Source organism: Octopus bimaculoides, chromosome 28 (assembly GCF_046866305.1).
Source record: "Octopus bimaculoides isolate indiv1 chromosome 28, ASM4686630v1, whole genome shotgun sequence".
Taxonomy (NCBI): domain Eukaryota; kingdom Metazoa; phylum Mollusca; class Cephalopoda; order Octopoda; family Octopodidae; genus Octopus; species Octopus bimaculoides.
The window spans coordinates 15,443,069-15,464,777 of NC_142955.1; the positions used below are offsets into that span (position 1 = coordinate 15,443,069).

At 36.1% G+C, this 21,709-nt stretch overlaps 1 protein-coding gene across 1 annotated transcript; it reads left to right on the plus strand.

The window, feature by feature from the left end:
* The first annotated feature begins 6,695 nt into the window (after positions 1–6,695).
* Positions 6,696–20,922, plus strand: LOC149130631 (uncharacterized). The gene is made up of 2 exons (XM_089344385.1): positions 6,696–6,935; positions 15,337–20,922. Exon 2 carries the CDS (start codon positions 15,344–15,346, stop codon positions 20,894–20,896), a length of 5,553 nt encoding a protein of 1,850 aa, XP_089200511.1. The 5' UTR covers positions 6,696–6,935; positions 15,337–15,343; the 3' UTR covers positions 20,897–20,922.
* The last annotated feature ends 787 nt before the right edge of the window (positions 20,923–21,709 follow it).

Consider the following 21,709-nt stretch of genomic DNA (forward strand, 5'->3'; position numbering starts at 1 on the left):
CATATGTGTTTGTATATTGTTTTTATTGTCCTCTTGGTTGAAAAATAAACAGGTAAATTGACATAATACAGTTTCTGCAAGTTGATGAGTACCACATATTCCCCTCCATTTTCTTATTGCTATATAAATTAAGGGTAAAATTTCCTTTTAACCACACCCATTTATTGCACTTGCTAAAAACACTAGTGTAATAATAATTGGGTATCCTTACGGCAGTATATTGGATAGATATTATCCCTGAGTTGGTTGGATTCACAACCCCTAACTTTCTTGGATTATGGTGATGATGATGGCCGTCCACTCGTGACCGAGGAAGACCATTGCCGACCTTCAGGAACATTGTGTGCTCTAGGACTAACTTATATTTTGCATTTGTGGCTCCATTGGTGGCTAATGAGCCCTGCTCTCGACAAGCATACACGACTGCAATCATTGCAGACCAAACTTTCCCCATTCACTATACGAGCCGTGCGCTTTCGCGCAGCTCGCTTAAGTTCTTCATGCTGGATACGTGCTCTCTCAAAAGTTTCGATCCCCTCCTTAACCTGCTCCCTCCAGCTGTGGCGATGACAGGCATTATTCTCCCAGTCAGTGTCCTGCATATCACAGGCCTTTAATGAGGACTTGACACAGTCCTTAAATTGCAGCCTTGGTTTCTGCCAGAGTCTCCCTCCATTCACAAGTTCTTCATTGAGCATCTGCTTAGGAATCCTGCTATCCTTCATTCTAATAAGGTGTCCAGTCCAACGTAACCGTTGCTTGTGAACCATCGCCTCAATACTCAAGATATCAGCTGTCCTCAGGACCTGTGTGTCTGGAATTTTTGAGGTCCAGCCAATATTGAGCATGTGTCTGAGACATCTCTGATGAAAGCGTTCAAGGACCCTTACCTGACGTTTGTACAGAGTCCATGTCTCACATGAGTAGATGAGCGATATATATATATATATATATATATATATATATATATATATATATATATATATATATATATTGACAGACAGATAGATAGATAGACAGACAGGTTGAGTTTCTTACTTAAAAACAATTTCCAAAGTGTTCTCCTTTCTTTGCTTGGGTGGAGGGTGTATCAGATTTCTTTTCATGCAGTCTTCTTGTCTGCCCAGGTCTTGATGGGTGTATCACATACCTACCACACACACACACACACACACACACACATGCACACGCAGGTGTTTGCACACACTCATACATATATGCACACACATTCACATGAATACAAATTGCAAGAAGTCAAAATAATAAGCAAAAAAAAAATGTGAAAAAGCCCAAAAAACCAGTTGTCATACTTTATTGAATGAAATGATTAATACTTGTTGAATAGAAGAAATATCAGGTGAGTTTTTATTTGAAATGATCAGTTTTGGGTCAGGCCACAATGACGCCTGTGTTTATGTCTAAGTAAAAACATACATAAGAGTGTGTGTGTGTGTGTGTGTGCGCAGATGTGCTTGGGCACACATTTACTTGTACAGAAAGACTGATGTCATTGTGATCTAACCTGAAAACAATCATTTGAAATAAAACTCACCTGATGTTTTCTCTATTCAAAAAGATTTAGTCATTTAGTCACTCAATAAAGCACAACCTATTTTCTATGTTTATGTGTTTGTTTTTGCAAGATCCTTCATGTTTCTACCCCAGTCAACTGAAAACAGGTAGACACCCTACCATCACCCCCCCCCCCCCCCATGGCCAAGAATACCCTTATGGACAGATGGAAAGGGTGGATCAGATAACATCTATGAACTAGAAGGGAGCACCAGGAAGAGAATCCAACAAATAGCTAATCCTGTCTACCAGGGTATTAACGAACGATAGATTACCCTAATAAGCACCCCAACTACAGACTACCCATTTTAGACACTCAACTGTGGATGGAAACTAGAAATAACTAAGTTCAGATTCTCCATCCATACTATGCGAAACCCATGGCCTCCAGATCCCTGTGCCACAGAATACAACAAATGTGGATGATATTAAGTTCAATATCCTGATATCGGACTTGATAAGGGTTATGAGAAAGGAGTCCTAAATGTGTGACCCAACGGAATTGAAGAGACACATAGAGCACTTCATCTACTGTTTGCAGTTCTCCAGGGACAGTCAAAGAGAAAGGATCAGGGTGGACAAAGGAGCCGTGACAAAACTCAAGACCATCATAGAGAATGATGCAAATGGGATCTGCCTGCTAGACAAGAGTAAATCATGGCATAGTATAGAAGGGACGAAGAGGAAGATAGGGAAGGCCAGCTCATGGTATGATGGCCAAACGTACCAAAAGCATCATGTTCATCAATGCTACCCCTGGAGGAGAACTAGCATATTATTTTAGAAAAACCTTGGGTAAATTGAATCCACTGACTGAAGCAGGAAGAAAGGCCAGGAACTGCCATAAAATCCCTAATCTGTAGAACAAACCCATTCGAAAGAACCCTCTGAGCTGATAGGAACTGTATAGTGTGTAGGTTATACCCAGAGATAAACATGAAAACAAGGAATACAATTTACAGTGGTGTACAGAGGGATGGTGCAGAAACATGATAACAATATAATGAAGAGAGAACCCGCAGCATAGGAAAGAAGATTAAGGGTCACTGGCGATACCCCAAGGAGGAGAAAAGCTCATTACTGCCATACCAACAAGCTAAGAACATGGGGCTCAATAGATAACATAGATGTTTCTATGCATACATATAATAAATATGATATTGAAACAATTTATGGAGGCCACACACATAATAAAAAGCAGACCCAGCACCAACAGAAAATGCAAAAAGAATAATAATACCCCCCCCACACACACACACACATCCACTTAAATCCACCCCACAACATGACAATTGAAGGCAGGAGAGGGCAAAGAGAAAGAAGGAGACACAGATACAAACAGCATAATGTAGAAACCCCTACACACACACACACACACACACATGCCAACCCTGACTACAATTTCTCTTGACTCAGCAGGTCTTCTCAAGCACAGCATTTTGCCTGATGATTGAAGGGTACATTTAAAAGGGCCAATTATGCGACACTGGCATAGGCCACAGCTAAGGTCTCACTTAGTTTGTTGGGTCTTCTCAAGCACAGCATTTTGCCTGATGATTGAAGGGTACATTTAAAAGGGACAATTATGCGACACTGGCATAGGCCACAGCTAAGGTCTCACTTAGTTTGTTGGGTCTTCTCAAGCACAGCATTTTGCCTGATGATTGAAGGGTACATTTAAAAGGGCCAATTATGCGACACTGGCATAGGCCACAGCTAAGGTCTCACTTAGTTTGTCGGGTCTTCTCAAACACAGCATATCTCCAAAGGTCTCGGTCATTCGTCATTGCTTCTGTGAGGCCCAACGTTCGATGGTTGTGCTTAACCACCTCATCCCATGTCTTCCTGGGTCTACCGTTTCCACAGGTTCTCTCCACTGTTAGGGTGTGACACTTCTTCACACAGCTGTCCTCATCCATAGACATCATACAACCATACCAGCACAGTCGTCTCTCCTGCTCACCACATCTGATGCTTCTTATGTCCCACTTTTCTCTCAGGGTGCTTACATTCTGTCAAATATGCACACTGACATTACACATCTAGTGGAGCATACTAGCTTTGTTTCTTTCAAGCCTACACGTGTGCTCAACAGTCACAACCCATGTTTCACTGCCATGTAGCGTGGCTGTTTGCGCACATGCATCATACAGTCTACCTTTCACTCAGAGTGAGAGACCCTTTGTCACCAGCAGAGATAACTTGCCTTGGAACAATTGACCCATTCCTGCTTTTGAAAAGGTGTGAGCATCTGGGGAATCCATTGGGCAGATAACATGAGCAAATGGTTGCAAATGAGTTTTTCCCTCACTTCCTACACTTATCTTCACTTCCTGGGCTAGTTGCCATAAAGCTATGGGCTGATCCTCCAAAATGGCAGCTTCCACTTTAGGGATGGCATCATCATCATTGGCAGAATGTGGTTGTCCAAACAGTTTCCACCAATGTCCAGCCCCATTTGAACTGGTGATGCTAGTGCTTGACTATGTCGTATGATGGTGCATCGTCACCATAAACTTCTTTCATCTCATCAAACGTCTTATTTGGTGTACGACCTTCCAAGTATAAAGAACCTGATCCCTGATCTGCATTCAACTGGCTCCATTATAACAGCTTAGTCCACTTCAGCAGCCATAAAGGACAAACGAATCCGAGTGGAAAGTTGCAATTTACAATGTGACATGTAGAGACATGTAGGATTCTACCTGTACAAGTTCTGTTTCCTGCAATAACTGGAAGTGGGTGGGTGAGGGAACATCTTTAATGAACACCCCTCATGTTTTTGCTAAGCCTTGTATTTATTCCATCGATCCCTCCATGTAGCACCTTCTTTCTCACTCCCTCATTATATGTCCTCCTCCCTCTCTCATTTTCCTCTCTCTCTCTCTCTCTCTCTCTCTCTCTCTCTCTCTCTCTCTTTCATCTCCAATGTTTAATGTCAGAGGGAGATTTGGATGTTATTTCTAACAAGCTGAGTCACAATGCAAATATTTCCTTCAGACATTACACAGTATAATGTGTGATTTAAAGGGATTTGACTGCTATTTCTACAAGAGAAAATATCAATACAACTATATATACAGATATACAAGAAGCGACCCCCTGCCCTGAAAAAGAATAGATTTTTTTCCCTGATTTATGGAGAATGCCAAAAATTTTAAGGGGAGGGGTTAAATCAACATTTACTAAAAGTGATCTAGCTACCAGACAGAGATCCTCTACGACCTCATATATACATGCATTAGAAAGTAAACTGTAATTAGAGCTTTAATTGGCTGGTAATTCCAACAAGCCTTCTTACAATGCAGATAATTTCTTCAGACCTAACACAGCATGATGTGTGATTTTAGGAGATTTGACTGCTATTTCTAGAAGCATATATATTAATATAACTATATATGATATATGTTATTGTAGTTATAGTATATGTGTGCTCATAAGGCAGCGTGTTGGCAGAATCCCTCACACGCCAGAGGAAATGCTTGGCACCATGTCGTAGTTTCACATTGTGAGTTCAAATTCTGGTGAGGATTACTTTGCATCCGATCGTTCCAGGGTCATGAATTGAGCACAAATCATGCAAAAGGGTCAATGTAATCGATCAGCTGCCCACAATAATTGCAGGCCTTGTGCTAAATGTAAAGGGAGAATTATTACGTAATAGATGAATAGAAAGATAGAGAGGGAGTGAGAGATCCATCATAGTATGTGTGTGTGTGTGTGTGTGTATAAGCCTGTGAGGTGGCACAATCGTTCACACGCAGGGTCGATGGAGTCGATTAGCTGCCTCTACTAGAATTCCAGGCCTTGTGCCAATAGACAAAGAATAATCACATGTGTATGGTAGAAAATGGTGCCCTGGGACTGAATGTCTATACGGGGGAGGGTTGCAAGGAAGGTATCTGATCCCAAATGCTGTTAAGAACAGTTGGAAACAGACAGACAGACAGATAGGTCTGTGATTCAAGGAGACTTGGCTGCTATTTCATGCAGCAGGTCTAGTGTCCATTTAGCATTGATACATGAGATATTTAAATATTTGTCTTTCTGCTTCTTTCTATATTTTGTCCATGCTGCAGTTCTGATTTAAGCATCCCATATAATCACCCATAACAGTTTTGGTTTTTCAATTTCCAGGCATTTATTTTTTTTAATTTTTCATAATTTAAAAAAATCTATTTAAATGTTGTCTTTAAAATGAAGCTTTAAAAAATGGACAGTCTGGACTTTGTGTTTAAATCCCAGTAATAGACCATTAAATGAATTTAGGGAGAGAAAGATAATGAAAACATCAATATGTGAGAGTGAGAAACAAACAAGGAGGGTATCAGGTGGTCATATATATATATATATATATATATATATATATATATATATATATATATATATATATATATATATATATATATATGTATGTATATATATATGTATGTATGGATAATAACAACAAATGGAGCAAAACGCACGTTGATGAAAGTTTCTTTAATTCCTACATAAATAATAGTCCTTTCTACTAAAGGCACAAGGCCTGACATTTTGTAGGGAAGCGGACAGTCGACTACATCGGCCTCAATACTCAAATGCTACTCATTTTATTGACCCTGGGAAGATGTAAGTCAAAGTCGACCACAGTGGAATTTGAACTTGGTACGTTGCAACGAGTGAAATACCGCTAAGCAATTTTGTCCAGTACGCTAATGATTCTTAATAATGATAATAATTATAATGAGCTTATTGTATATGATGTTAGGGTCACTACAACTCATCGGAAAAGGTATGCCTGTATATGTGTATGTATATGGGTGTGTTTGTAGGTACATGTTTATATGTATATATATATGAATGTACATGTGTGTGTGTGTGTGAGTGTGTAGCTATATATGTATGTATACAAATTTAAATATTGAGGATGGGATTTTTCCATATAAGGAAAGAAGGCAAAATAAGTGAATATGATTGGTTCAGAAACATAAAACGCTTGAATGGAAATGCATGGAGCGGTGGTGGTGGTGGTGGTGGTGGTGGTGGTGGCAGTGTTGGAGATGATGTAAAGAGAGAAAGAATATAGAATTGGATGGGAGGTGGGGAGAGGGTATTATTCATATATCTGAGATAGGCGTGTCAATGTAATCTGGCCAACATATACACACACATACCTATACACTACAACAGACACATACTTTTAAACCAAGACACATACCCATGACAAGGTAACACCCACCAGGTATCTAGAAACTTCTTCCTGGTAGATTATAAATATAGCTTTAATTGCCAAACACAAGTCACATCATTGCCACTCTTGCATGATATTTCTGAGAGAGAAAGACTTCAGGCTGCAAATAGAAACTTCATCACTGACTCAGGTAATTATTTTAATTAATGCACAATTTACTAACACACTTTGTTAAAGCTTCATTAGAACTATTTCAAACATAAACTTTTATTTTGGAATTTGTTTTATTTTCAGGCAGTATTTTATAGACTAGAAACTTTTCAAAGATTTTACACTCTTACATTACAAGTCAAAATTTTCATTTCCAGAATGTAAAATAAAGTATAGTTTGGATTAAAGGAACGGATATGTTCATCTAAGGATACACAATTTTAGGTTGTTTACAGTGGATTTCTAATTCTCAAGTGAAATTTAAAATTTGTAAATTAATTTTATGGCTGTTAAATTGTTAGTTTTTGTAAACTTCATTTTTTCAAAGCTTAGCAAGGGAGAAGGGCCCTGCCCATGACCCTTTATTTTGCCAGGGTCTTCAAGTGTGGTGGATGGAAGAAAGACATTCTCAAAACAAGAGACCTAACATGAATGCATACAACAGAGAAATCCTCTGCTAAAAGCATCCCTAGGGCCAGATGATGGTGTTGAAAAAGGTGATAGATTAAGTCTGCAACCCAGGGAAGCAAAAGAAGGATTTGAACTCTGATCACCAAGAACCACATGAAATACTACAAGGCATCTTGTCCAGTGTCTAATGATTCCATCAGACCACCACTTCAGATTGGCATTTTAATTATTGACCCTTGCATAATAAAAATCAAAATTAATCTTGACAGGATTTGAACTCAGAAGACAAAGAGTCAGTATAAATACCACAAGGTATTAAGTCCAACGTTCTAACGACTTTACTAATTGATCTTTTTCTTCTTTCAATCAATTATTTAAACTGATTTTTTAATTTTAATATTAAACTTTGTATGTAAATGGAATTGTTCTGGTGATTTCATTTCTATTTTATATCTCGAAGCAAACAAGAAGAAATGTTTAAATATTAAACAATTTGGTGGCAACATATATTTTCTCTCTCAGCTCATCTTTATCCTACATCAACCTTTTTAATGTGGAATGCATTAAATATGTTTTCTCACCATCTTCAATATTATTTACCAGATGGATGGCTCCTGAGAATTATTTCACATTGTCTGCAATTATTATAAACTCTATTACAAAACCAACAACAAAATCCCTAAAATAACGTTATATGATAACACTTTATGGGTGGGGTCATGGCTAGAACGTTTGACCATAGGGTTACTAGATAAGAATTAACTTTCAGTTAAACTTCAACAACAGAAACCATAATTTTAATTTATTTTAAACAAATATATTTCAAATATACTGTTTATGAAAATAATTTTAATATTTCAATTTTATAAATTTTATTCTGACATTATAAAAGTTAAACATCCTATTAAATTTAAGAAGATTATATTTTTGATATATTTTTATAAATTACATTTAAATATTGTATTTGGAGGAATAATCCATGTTATGATTTGGTAAATGTAGAAATATTCTTGGAGATTTCTGTAGAATTATCAACTTGGTTGACAAATAGAATAGTGATGGTTTTTTAAAAAAATTTTTGTGGATGAGAAAGACATGAATAATAATTGGGTGTGTCATTTATAGAGAGATAGGTTAACAGACTAGATGGTGGTGGAGAGATTTCAAGTTATGTGTGTAATGTGTGGCTGATGTGTTTTAGTCCTTTAGTTATTGAACCATGGCCATGCTTGAGCATTGCCTTTTTAAGTCTGTTACATATCTTAACTATTTGTGGATTAGCTAGGTTAGGAAATGAAGTTGATATTTTAATTAAACAGTAAGTACTAACACATTTATAGCATGATTAAATGATGGAAAGTATATATATATATAATATAGATTTAATCAAAAGATTAAATGTGGTACTTAAAATGTTTGAGGCACCAGAATTTAGTAGGGTAAAAACCAAAAACAAAATCAAGAGATTTGGTGAATAAAATTTGAAGTAAAGCAACAAAAATTCAATAGGTTATAGCAGTCCGTACGTTTCGTACAAGCTTCATTTATTTATAAATAAATGAAGTTTGTACGAAAAGTACGTACTGCTATATAACCTAATGAGTTTTTGTTGCTTTTCTTCAAATATATATATATATACATACATATATATATATATATATATATATATATATATATATATATATATGTATATAAAATGAGAAAGATATACATACATATATACGACATTCTTCTATTCACGTTTGTGCTTATTTCCTCCTACCATTTTATAAACTATAAAAATATTTGTCCAGGATTTCAAGTATCTTTACAAGAAGAGAAATTGTATATTTTTTTTGAACAATCTCAAAAATATTTAATGAATTTTACAGAAAGAAAATGTAAAGAATATTTAATGACAAAAAATTTTAGATTTTATGTTTCATGGAAAATTCAAAATTTGTAAATCAATTTTACAGAAATATAAGCTAAGAAATTAAATATTTAAAATTCATCTTTATTTTCATGTTTATTATTCAACATTAATTTAATTACTCTGGTAATTAAATTTGTATATTTCTTAAAGTGAACCAAGAGAATTGTCTAAAAATTAAGCAATTCCAAGGTGACATCAGATACACCAATGAACATACACCTGTGTAAAATGTAATTAATGATTTGTTATTACCTGGCCAAGGTACAACCTGGCTATGTTTCCCTAATGATGCTCTCTCAAGCAATAATATATTCATAGAAATCAAACAGTAATACAAGTGAACTTATTCATGTAAAAAGGGGTCAATTGGCAAAGGCATTAACACATTTTAGAAAAAAGACTGTTTCCAGTATTTGCTCTGGTGCCCTGAGTTCAATACCTAGTGAGGTCAGCTTTAGTTTATATTATGATTGATAAAGAACCAGTCAAGTACTGGAGTACATTTGTCATCATTGTTGTGTTCATCTTCCTCTTCAACCACTTCTTTCTTTCTATGTGGAAGACATTGGCAGGGGTTACACATGTAGAGAGAAAGGCTCCCCCCAGATTTCAAATGTCTTCCAGTCATTCTACATCTTATGTCATCTGGTTGACCACTTTCGATTTTAAACACAGCCACAGAGGTCAGGTCTTCTGAGGCTGTTTTCCAACTTATTTTCCATCAATGTAGACCCAGTTTTTACTTACTTGCCTCCTCTTCATCCATTTCCTCCCTCTTTCATCGTTCTTCTCCTTTTCTATATTATCAAGACTGCTACAACTGTTGTAGTTGTCCCTGCCACTTTTTCAGCCGTTTAAGGCTCCAGTCTCAAAGACACACCCATCCAGTCACTGCCGTTGTGCTTCTGCTGTTGTTGTTGTTGTTGTTGTTGTCAACACCAGCTCATTGGCCATTCCCAGCATCAGCTATGCCACTGTAAATCCGTATGGAGTCAGGACCTTTTGGTTTGTCAATCTGTGGTATGTATATATATATATATATATATATATATATATATATATATATATATATATATATATATATATATATATATATATATATATATATATATATATATATATATATATATATATATATAGGAGTGGCTGTATGGTAAGAAGCTTGCTTCCCAACCACATGGTTCTGGGTTCAGTCCCACTGCATGGCACTTTGGGCAAGTATCTATAGCCTCAGGCCAACCAAAGACTTGCGAGAGGATTTGGTAGACGGAAACTGAAAGAAGCCTGACATATATATTTATGTATGTATTTATGCATCTATGTTTGTCACACCAACTTTGCTTGACAACCAAATGTTGGTGTGATTACATCAACACAACTTAGCAGTTCAGCAAAAGACACCAATAGAATAAGTACTTATCTTACAAAGAATATGTCCTCAGGTTCATTTGTTTGACTAAAGGCAGTGCTCCTGCATGGCCACAGACAAATGACTGAAACAAGTACAAGAATAAAAGAATATATATATATATATTACAGAGATGTACTTGCATAGCAAGTGACCTGATCTCAGATAATGTGCTGAAACAAAGACAATTGCAGCATGGAAGGTGTTTAGAAACCGTTTGCTAACACACAAAAGCCGTTAGATTCACTTCAACATTTAAATTTAATTTGAGACTGGAAAAATTCAGTGATGCATCACAGAATTTTGTCAGTGAACAGGCCACAGTCTCAAAGCAACGGAAATATTTTGGCAAATTAAATTTTAATGTGGAAGTGAATATAATGGCGTTTTTCTTTGTGTTTTTAAATGAATTTTGAACACCTTCCCCACTGCAACTGTTTACACACACACACACACACACACACACACACACACACACACACACACACACACACACACACACACACACACACACACACACACACACACACACACACACACACACACACACACACACACACACACACACACACACACACACACACACACACACACACACACACACACACACACACACACACACACACACACACACACACACACACACATACACACACACACTCACTATGTTTATGTAAAAGAGAAATAAAATGTTGAAGTTGGTGTTTAAAAAGAGAGAGAGAGAGAGAGAGAGAGAGAGAGAGAGGGATGAAAGTAAAAAGAAGAGGACATATGAAGGATATAAAATAGTAAAGGTAGGGTTGTTGTTGTTGTTGTTATTATTATGACTTGTCTGCCGCTAAGTTCTGAGTTCAAATTCCACCAAGGTCAACTTTGCCTTTCATCCTTTTAGGGTAGCAGAATCATTACAAAATGCCAGACAAAATGCTTTGCATCATTTCTTCCAAGTTTAAGTTTTGAGTTCAAATTCTGCCAAGGTGGACTTTGCCTCTCATCCTTTTGGGATTGATAAAAGAAGAACCAGTTAGGGGCTGGGGTTGATGTAATCAACTAGCCCCAACACCCAAAATTTCAGGATTATTATTATTATTATTATCTTCAAAATATTACCAAAAAAAGACAGGGACATGGCTGTAAGGTTAAGGAATTCACTTCACAATATTGGGGTCTCAGGTTCAGTCTCACTTCACAGCACCTCAAAGAATTAACTTCTTCTAAGGTTCCAGGTTGACCCAAGCCTTGTGAGTGGGTTTCGTACATGGAACTGATAAAGCCTATGGTATATATATATATGTGTGTGTGTGTGTGTGTGTATTCATGTATGCATATCTACGTTAGTACTTGTATGTGTATGCATATATGTGTGTGTGTGTCTGCTCATGTCTCCTTGTCTTGACATCTGCTGCTAATTATAAACAAATGTCACGTCACACAAACAGTGTTGTTTGTGTGCAGTGTTCCACCAGAAAACATATCCAACCATTGTGCTGTTCATGTTTGAAGAATTTGGTGAAATATTCTCTTGCTTGAAACCAGGTGAGGATTGGTGACCCTCATCGAGTGTAGTCATAGACTTGACTGAGTGGGACTCACAAGAAGCTGGGAAGAAACAAGACAAAATTATCAGAGTGAAAATACAGAGAAGAAAATACATCATCTGATGTATTATAAAGGTTTTGACATCCATTTCCCATAAATGGCATGGGTAGGACAGTTGAAGAGGAAGCAGTGAGCCAGAGGACTTTGCTGAGCTCCAATGAAAGATTTGGCAAGATTTCTACAGCTGGATAATCTTCCCAACACCACATGCACACATGTGTGTGTTTATGCGTGCATGGGAGAATATGAATGTATAAACATGGTTTTACTTATGTTTGATTGTACATCTGATTTTGTATGCTAGCATGGGTTAGGTGAATATATTATTGTAGCATTGTTTTACAGACAGACAGCCTTCCTATTGCTAACCCAAAACCATTTTGCAATAACAAAAGTTCTTATTTCCCATGTCTTCCAAGGTTGGGGTGATTGGTTGACATATGTTTCTGCTTGGAGCAACTTAAAAATAGATTGCAAACATACACACATACTCAGCTCAAGTTCACTGCTTCCTGTAGCAGAAACAGCTGGAAGCTAATGGAAGTGACTACGTAACTCTTGTTCTTTTGTTGTTCATTAATTCATATCTATAAACATACATATATACATATACAGACAAAAACATTTATACACGAGTATGTGAAGGTATATTCATATAATTACACATATGTCTATATGTGTATGTATGTGTGTATATATGTATTAATATTTATCAGAAGTAACAGAGTGACTCAAGGTCCGAAAGTTTCGTTTATTAGCATTTATCAAAGTGGTTCTTTGGAGGTATATTCTCAGACCTCCAAAACCTAGTTTGATGAGTGTCAACTCTCAGATCTTGAGTCACTCTGTTAGTTCTGTTAAATATTAAGAAAAAATACAATACACATATACTTATATCTTAAGTTCGATTTTTCCCGTTTGCACCTATATATATATATATATATATATATATATATATATATATATATATATATATATATATTTGTTTTGCAAGATTTTTGATGTGAAATCGTGTGTTGAAATAGATGTTGTTGTACTTGGGGATGGTCATATTGCCAGTTTAGCCAATAAAAACACACGCACTGTATATTTTGGTGTTAATTTGCTTCAGCTTTATATTACATTAATCTTATTTCAGCCAGAGTTCTTTCGTCACAAAGACCACAGATGAGGTCACAGAAATAAGATTAATGGCCGAAATAAGATTAATGTAATATAAAGCTGAAGCAAATTAACACCAAATATACAGTGCATGTGTTTTTATTGGCTAAACTGGCAATATGACCATCCCCAAGTACAACAACATATATATAGTCTACACACCTTCAGCCCTTTTGCTACCCTCTCATATTTATCACTCACCCCTCTAACACACAACTTATCATTCACCTCCAATATCACACATCCTTCATATCCCCATCTCACTGTCACCTGTGTCCCTACTGCCATGCCCCTATCACCCCTACCTCTATCTTTCATCTCTCAATCACTCTCCCTTCTTCTTTTTACTCTGTCTTATTGCTTTGACAAAGACTGGCAGTAAATCTCTTCTCTTCACCATTCTTCCAATGAAACTAGGGATGTTACTGGACCTACCTGAGTCTCTCCCCAACACTCAACCCCTCCTTTCCATATATTTATTACCCTAGATCTCTCACCCATCCCAAGGTATATGTGAAACCCAGAGATTGAGGGGAACCTCTAGTTTTGTCAAGGACATGGCAATCGTCTCTAGTGATGGTGTCCTAAGATGCAGCCAGTGCACTTTGTGCAGTGGTTGGTGTCAGGAAGAGCATCCGGCTGTAGAAAGAAAACTAGAAAACGTAACTTCAGGCAAGATACACTTTGAACCATCCAACCCATTCCAGCATGGAAAGTGGGGGTAAAATGATGATGATCATACATACATACGTATGGATCTATAAATATATACTTATGTGCATCTTTGTGTATATATTATACACTTCTTTCATATACTCTCCACCAATATTTCCTAATCCACCTCATTAAACCCCCAATACTTCACAATAAACTACACCAAGTTATATCTCCTCACCTAACACAAAACAAAACACACTTCACCTGCCAAACCCCTTTTGCATGCTAACACATCTTTCTCATTGCTACCCAAACATTGTCCCTTATATTAAATATAATTTAGATGAACCTACCTTTCATTAATTAGGCTTATTCATTAACCAATTATCTCAATCAGGAACAAATAATAACGATCCTCTCAACATGCTGTGTATCAGTGTGATTATATGAAAGCCCATCTTTTGATAAGCTTTCCAAGTTTAATCAGTGTTGTCTATGATAATTGTGTGGATTATATTGGAATGTTGAGAGATTTACAGCATTTGTCAGATTAAGAACAGTTTCATCTCCAGCTTTATTGATATCTCTTAATCCAGGTAAATATGATGGAAACCAAGCCAACCATGACGTTCCCATCATTTCCAGCACATATAATCATTAGTAATACTTATATTCCATCTAATTAGCAAAATGTTCAGTCTGTCTTGTATCTGACAAATGTCTATGTAACATAAAGTCTATGTTTTGCTAATTGCTCCATGTTAACGAAGTTTGAACATAATTGTTGTGTGTTGGGACATAATATAGCATGTATACCAATTAAAGTTAATTTCCTCTGCAGCTTAGAGTGTCTCGTTATTGAATAATTTTGGAGTAGGGGAATCTCTTTGACTAATTATCGTTAAATAAATCTAAACCACACTTGACTATTAATTTGTGATGTTGAACGAAAATATCATTTACAGTGAATATAATTATTGCTAATATGTAGACTCCATGTAATTAATGAAACTTATTAATATATCTCAAAGTAGATTGTAATAAGGTGTTTAATTCTAATCATTATTATTCCAACAGAAAGTTGTTTCAATATTAATTAGACAAGATTAATTCGCTGACAGAAATACATAAATGTTTTGTTTGAGTGTTTCAAATAATGAAGCAAACATCATCTCCCTGAAACCTTAATATTTTCACAAAGCTAAATGTTTTCCTTATATTTCATTACAGATTCACTATGGAAGACCAAACAAAACCTACCCCTCTGGAAAGGGACTCAACAACAAAAAAGTGTAAATATGAGAGAGATGACGGTTCAAGGAGAGAAATGTCAGAGAAACGAGGTTCATCTCAGTCAACAACAAAACAAAAAAAACATAAAGGAGTCCATGAAAAGAGGGAAATAATGGGAGGACGAAATATTTTGGACAAACACATATTTTACACAAGATTCAATGCATGTGAAGACAAAATGAATTTGTTGATAAATTCTCGGGAAGAAATTTGTACTTTTTTAAAAAGTATAGGAATGGATAAAAATACTTTTCTAAATGATTTTACACAGAGAATAGAAATTTTGATGAAAGACATTAAAATATCCGATTACAATCAAGAATTTATTATTTTTGGAAAACTAGAATTGTTCCTGGAACACTATTTAAAGAGAAATATTCTACAAGACAAACACAAAACCATTGAGCCACCAAAAATAATCACTAAATTTCGACCTCTTTGCCCAGTTGTGACCAGAGAAGCAAAGATCGAGGAATCTGGAGAAGAATTTGACAAAATCACAGCAATATCCAATATTGTCATCATAGAGGAGGGAATAGTAACATATTCCCACCATTGTATGACAATATGTTGTGTGACAAGAGACGGTGACAGAAATGATGTCCATTGTCCATCTTCTGTCACCAGTTTCACAAGAATCGGTGAAGACATGGTTCTAGCAACCCTCCCGTTCCGAAAACTCATTCTTATTATCAGCCCCACATGTTTCAAAATTAAAAGGATACAGTTGGGGTTACATATGGTGAGTTATTTGGAACATTCTACACTTATAGGTGTAGAAATGTTTGGTAAGAGTGTTTACCAAATTGATTGGGAGAATAACAAAATTCAGAACCAATTCATTACCAAAGAATCACCAACAGATATTGCTGTAGGGATCCAAAAAAGACTTTTAATTACATTTTCCAGTATTAACAGACTAATCTGTTACAATATGGATGGCCAACAGTTATGGGAGGTAGAGACCCATTCTCTGCACCTCCCAAGTAAAATCTCTCTGCACCAAAGCTATTTCTATGTCCTCCAGGGACAGATCATTTACAGGATTTCAGCTAAAGGTGGTGTGACAATGAGGGACATTGGCAGGAAATGCCGTTCTATTTCTGTTGCTAAAGATACCATTTTGGTAACAGATTATTTTGGCAAACCACATGCCATTGAAACAAATGAAGACTTTTGGCCCAAACTGTCATACAACCACCAGCAACATACCCCCAGTTTAAAAGACTATATTGATATTGAGGATTGCAACAACATTACAAATATTCTACCTATGTCTACATCTTCTATATTAATAATTTACAGAAACAAGAAAGCTAAATTATTCACTGATAATGAGGAAATAATTAGCCAAAATAATTTAGTTTTCCTTGGGCTTCCTTCTTTCTATTGTAGAATAAACAGATGCAAATTCCTGGTATTTTATCATGAAATGAAAGGATTTCAGTATATCACCTGTCCTGAACTAAGAAAAGGCCCTTTAATAAAGGTCCAAACTGATTACATGGAAATATGTCATATTGCATCAAATCAGTGTTTAGCTGTGACCACCACTGAAAACAAAAATGAGGTCCATATCCTATTGATCAACGAAGATAATGTTGACATTATTGAAAGAATTTCTCTGGGACATTCTAATGTCACCATTGCTGCAACTCCAATTAATTTTGTAGTCGTAGATGGAAGGGAAAATAAAATGGTATTTTATTCGACATGTGGTGAAGAACTTTTTCAAAAATACCTTCCATTCTATGGCTACCCTCATCACATCTACTCTGATAATGTTTATTTTTATGTCCTCTTCAAGAGACACTCTATTCTGATATGTTATGATATATATGGAGAAATGAAATGGCAGTGGCAACTGCCTTTCCCTGTTCACCCTCACATTGCTGTTTTCCAAGGAACTCTTTATCTACCGGACACTCAACTCAACAGGGTCCTTCTTTACAAGTATCAGGACCGGTCGTCTGGCTGTTGTTTACACCTGAAAAATCCTTATATCAGAAATCTAAATCTACGACTCAAAGACAAGAAGAATGACAAAAAACTTGTCATTGGCGAAATATGTAATCTGGAGAATGGACAGTTGGTGGTGTCCGACATCAACCATGATTACTTGTTATACATTTCTAATGGAGGAGACATTGTGTCGGGATTATCTCTGCCGTCTCCAGCTACGGATATATGTCGATGGGATTCTCATCAAATAGGTGTCACATTACCCCTACAGAAACAATTAAGGGTCATTGGAAACCCATCAAAGACAGTGAGAAGTGTATCATTAAGGCAGCCTTATGTACGGGTGTGTAAGATGGGTGAAGGTGAAATTGTTTGTTATTGTGATAAACCATCCCATTTAGATATTTTAGTCATCAATTATCATAATCAAGTTGAAACAATTAAGACAATTAATATCCCTTTTTTTGTGAAATCATTATCAATAGACAAGAAAACAAAGAAGCTATTAATTGTTACTAGGGGAAAAGTATTTCAGTACAACACTAGAATAGATGGTGGTGGTCATGGCAGTGCACGTCGTCAGAGTAGTGGCAGTGATGGTAGTAGTAGTAGTAGTATTGAGATGGTGTCCAGTGGTTTAGAGTCCCAACCAGAAGCTGTCTTCAAGCACATTAGTAGTGGTGGTCATGTCAGTCATCAACCTCGTAGAATTAAGATGGTCCCCAGTGTTTTAATGTCCCAAGTGAAACGTCCCCTCAATCTCTACGGTGGATCTATTGACCAAATGTTTGTATATCTTATAGAGAACAGCCGTATGTTTGCTATAAACGATCATAATTTGTTGGTTAATGATCTTGTTACAAATAATCAACTTAATTATTATATCGACCTGGTAGATGTATTTTCCAGACACATTTCTGTCAGTGAAATGTTGTCTTGTTCTTTATATCTACAGGATCTGACAGTTTCTGATAAAGGCAGACATATTCCTCTCCCTCAACATTTGGGAGACAAAGAACCAGTGGAGATTAATCGTTTGGTTATAACTGAAAATAATCTGATTGCAGGATGGGACAAGGAGAATGGAAACATTAAGATATTCACATTGGATGGTCAACTTTTGGATTCTATCAAATGGAATGTTTATAACAAAATTAAAATGTGTCGATGGCAGTCAAACACATTGGTCATTACGAATCAGGGTGATGATGATGATGATAATAAATCCCAATTGCTGACATTAAAAGTGGAATTTCCATTGTCGTTGGTAATTTACCAAACGAGAAATAATTATGATTGTGTGGCTTCTTTATCAAACAATCAACTGGTTCTTAGTAAAAGGAGAGATGGAAGTCATTTGTATTTTGTTGGTATTGATGAGATACATTCGAGTTTGGAGGAAATAAAACAAATAGACATACCTGAACCATTAATAACGAGAAGCGAAGATGGAGATTATTATTCTGATGACATCAGCGATATTAAAGTTACTGCTGAAGATGTCATCATTGTCTTAAACGGAAGATTCATAATTTTCTTCAACAGTGATGGTCAATATTTACATTCAGTCAGACACTACATTGAGTGTTATTCTTTTGATGATGACAGGATGACAATTGATGACAGTTTTTTGTACATTCGTGGTGGGTGGGAGAAATATTTAGTTTCATCTCGATATGAAAACATTTTGTGTTTGACCCAGGATGGGGAATACAAGAGAATATTCTTAAATAGAAGAATTTATAAACATGCAGTACATTTCTCCAGTATAGACTGTAAAGGACCAAGGTTTGTTGGAAGCCCCTGGGGGGGAATGGGGAATGAATTGTATGTTGAAGGGTTGTTTATGGTGAATCGAGAAAGGTTCCCGGTTGCTCGTTTACAAACAGACGAATTTGCTGTTCAAGTAAAAGATTTTGATATTTCTGATGAAGGAAAGACAGTTGTGTGTGAAAAAGCCAATAATGGAACTGTTAAAATATTTGATGAAGACGGGGAGCTGCTATGTCACAGAAATGTGGCAAGTTTAGTTGGTGGTGTGTGTTTTACACAAGGAAAACACATAATGGCCACGGTTCCTAAAAGAAAAGAAATATTTCAACTGAATGGAGAAGATTTGAAGACATCTCAAGCTTGGACAAGTCTCGTCCCTTATGGTGTAATATGGAGAAAAGTGGGGGGTATTTACTGGTGTCAACATATTGAATTGATTGAATGTCATTGCATAAAGATTGATGGGGACCAAGTGAAGGTTCTGGAATCTGTGTCTTTATTAAATCTTGATTCTGGTCTTTGTTTCCCTTCCATTACATCTGGGGAAATATTCAGTAATGAATTAATTAATAAATTGGAATACAGAGGAGATGGAGGAAGAAGAGGGGAATCGGGTGAAATAATTAGTAAAGGTAGATTAAAGGTGAGATGTGGTAATTACATAGCGGAGATTGATAATTCAGGAATTGATGAAATATCAGTGAGGAGACTTCCATATAGAACAGCAATGGTCCCTTTTTCCATTCCTGCATTTGAGGAACCTGTTTGTTATGATTATGGGGACATTAGGGACCGGAACAGTAAACTAATTAAGTTAGATGAGAATGTGAGTGTGTTGATGTTTCGAGAAAGTCTCACATTAATCAGAACAACAACAACAACAGTGGACATACTTCAACAGGAACAACAAGAAGAAGCACCACTGGACATTTGTCGGTGGACAGACGAATGTTTCATTGTGGCCTTTGGGAAGGAAATGAGGGTCTTCAACAGGGATCTCTGTCGTTTAAAGACCATCAGAACTGAGAAATACTACAAAAGGATTTCTAAATACAACGACAATCAACTCGTGTGTGGTGGTCATTATATTAGAGACATGACTCAAGAAGAGAGAGAAGAGAAATACAGAAGAATACAGGAGAACAACAAGGTTTACTATTGTTGCAGAGACCGCGACATCTTTGACCCTTATTATGTGGATGTGGTTGATATGAAAGATGGGAAATGTAAAGATGAAGTGTGTAGGGGGGAGATGGAGAGATGGGGAAGGTTGGAGGGAGACGAAGGGGTGGATGGTGTGGGAGTCACATCTTTTGGTGATGTTGTTGTTATGAGGAGGGAGTTGAAGGGGGTGGAGGAGTTGAAGGGGGTGGAGGAGTTGCCTGGATGCTGGAATGTTTGGTGTTTTGTGGAATGGTTCAGGGAAAAGTCTTTGGTGAGGAGGATAAGAATAGAAGAAGGAATAATGTTTGTTGGTGTGGAATTTCATATTACAAGACCTCATTTAACCATAAATGGTGAATGTGTTTATATAACAGATTTATACAACAATATTTACGAAATACCTGGACATATTGAAGGGGAAACACCTGAAGATATTATAATCCGGGGATTAAAAGATAATCCAAAATATTTACTCCTCAGGGGTGATGAAAATGAAGTCTGTGAAGTTCTTGGTTTGGATGTTTCAGAAAATTCTTTGATGGTTTTTGGAATTATTCCTGGACCTCAATCTTTTGCTTTCTTTCATTTTGACAAATAAATATTTCCAGAAATATTAAACTTCAATCTTCTTCTTCTTCTTCTTCTTCTTCTTCTTCTTCTTCTTCTTCTTCTTCTTCTTCTTATTATTATTATTATTATTGTAAATGGCTTCACCCGGGAATCGAACCTGCATCGCATACTTTGCATTCTACACATTCCTCATGTGTGTGTATATATGTGTGTTTATATACATGTGAGTGTGTATATATGTATATATATGTGTTTATATATGCATGTGTGTGTGTATATATGTGTGTTTATATATGCATGTGTGTTTATATATATACATGTGTGTATATGTATATATGTGTGTGTATATATGTGTGTTTATATACATGTGAGTGTGTATATATGTATATATATGTGTTTATATATGCGTGTGTGTGTATACATGTGTGTTTACATATGCATGTGTGTGTATGTGTGTTTATATATATACATGTGTGTATATGTATATATGTGTGTGTATATATGTATGTTTATATATGTGTGTGTATATATGTGTGTTTATATACATGTGAGTGTGTATATATGTATATATATGTGCGTTTATATATGCATGTGTGTGTGTATATATATACATGTGTGTGTGTGTATACATGTGTGTTTGTGTGTATATGTATATGTGTGTTTATATATGTGTGTGTGTATATATGTATGTTAATATATATGTGTATGTATATGTATGTGTTTATATATACATGTTTGTGTGTTTATATATATACATGTGTGAAATGTGTGTGTATATACATGTGTATGACTGTGTATATATGTGTGTGTGTATACATGTGTGTATATGTATATATGTGTG

What these genes read in the sequence shown, in the direction of transcription:
- LOC149130631 (XM_089344385.1), top strand. Translation starts at nt 15,344, where the DNA reads ATGGAAGACCAAACAAAACCTACCCCTCTGGAAAGGGACTCAACAACA.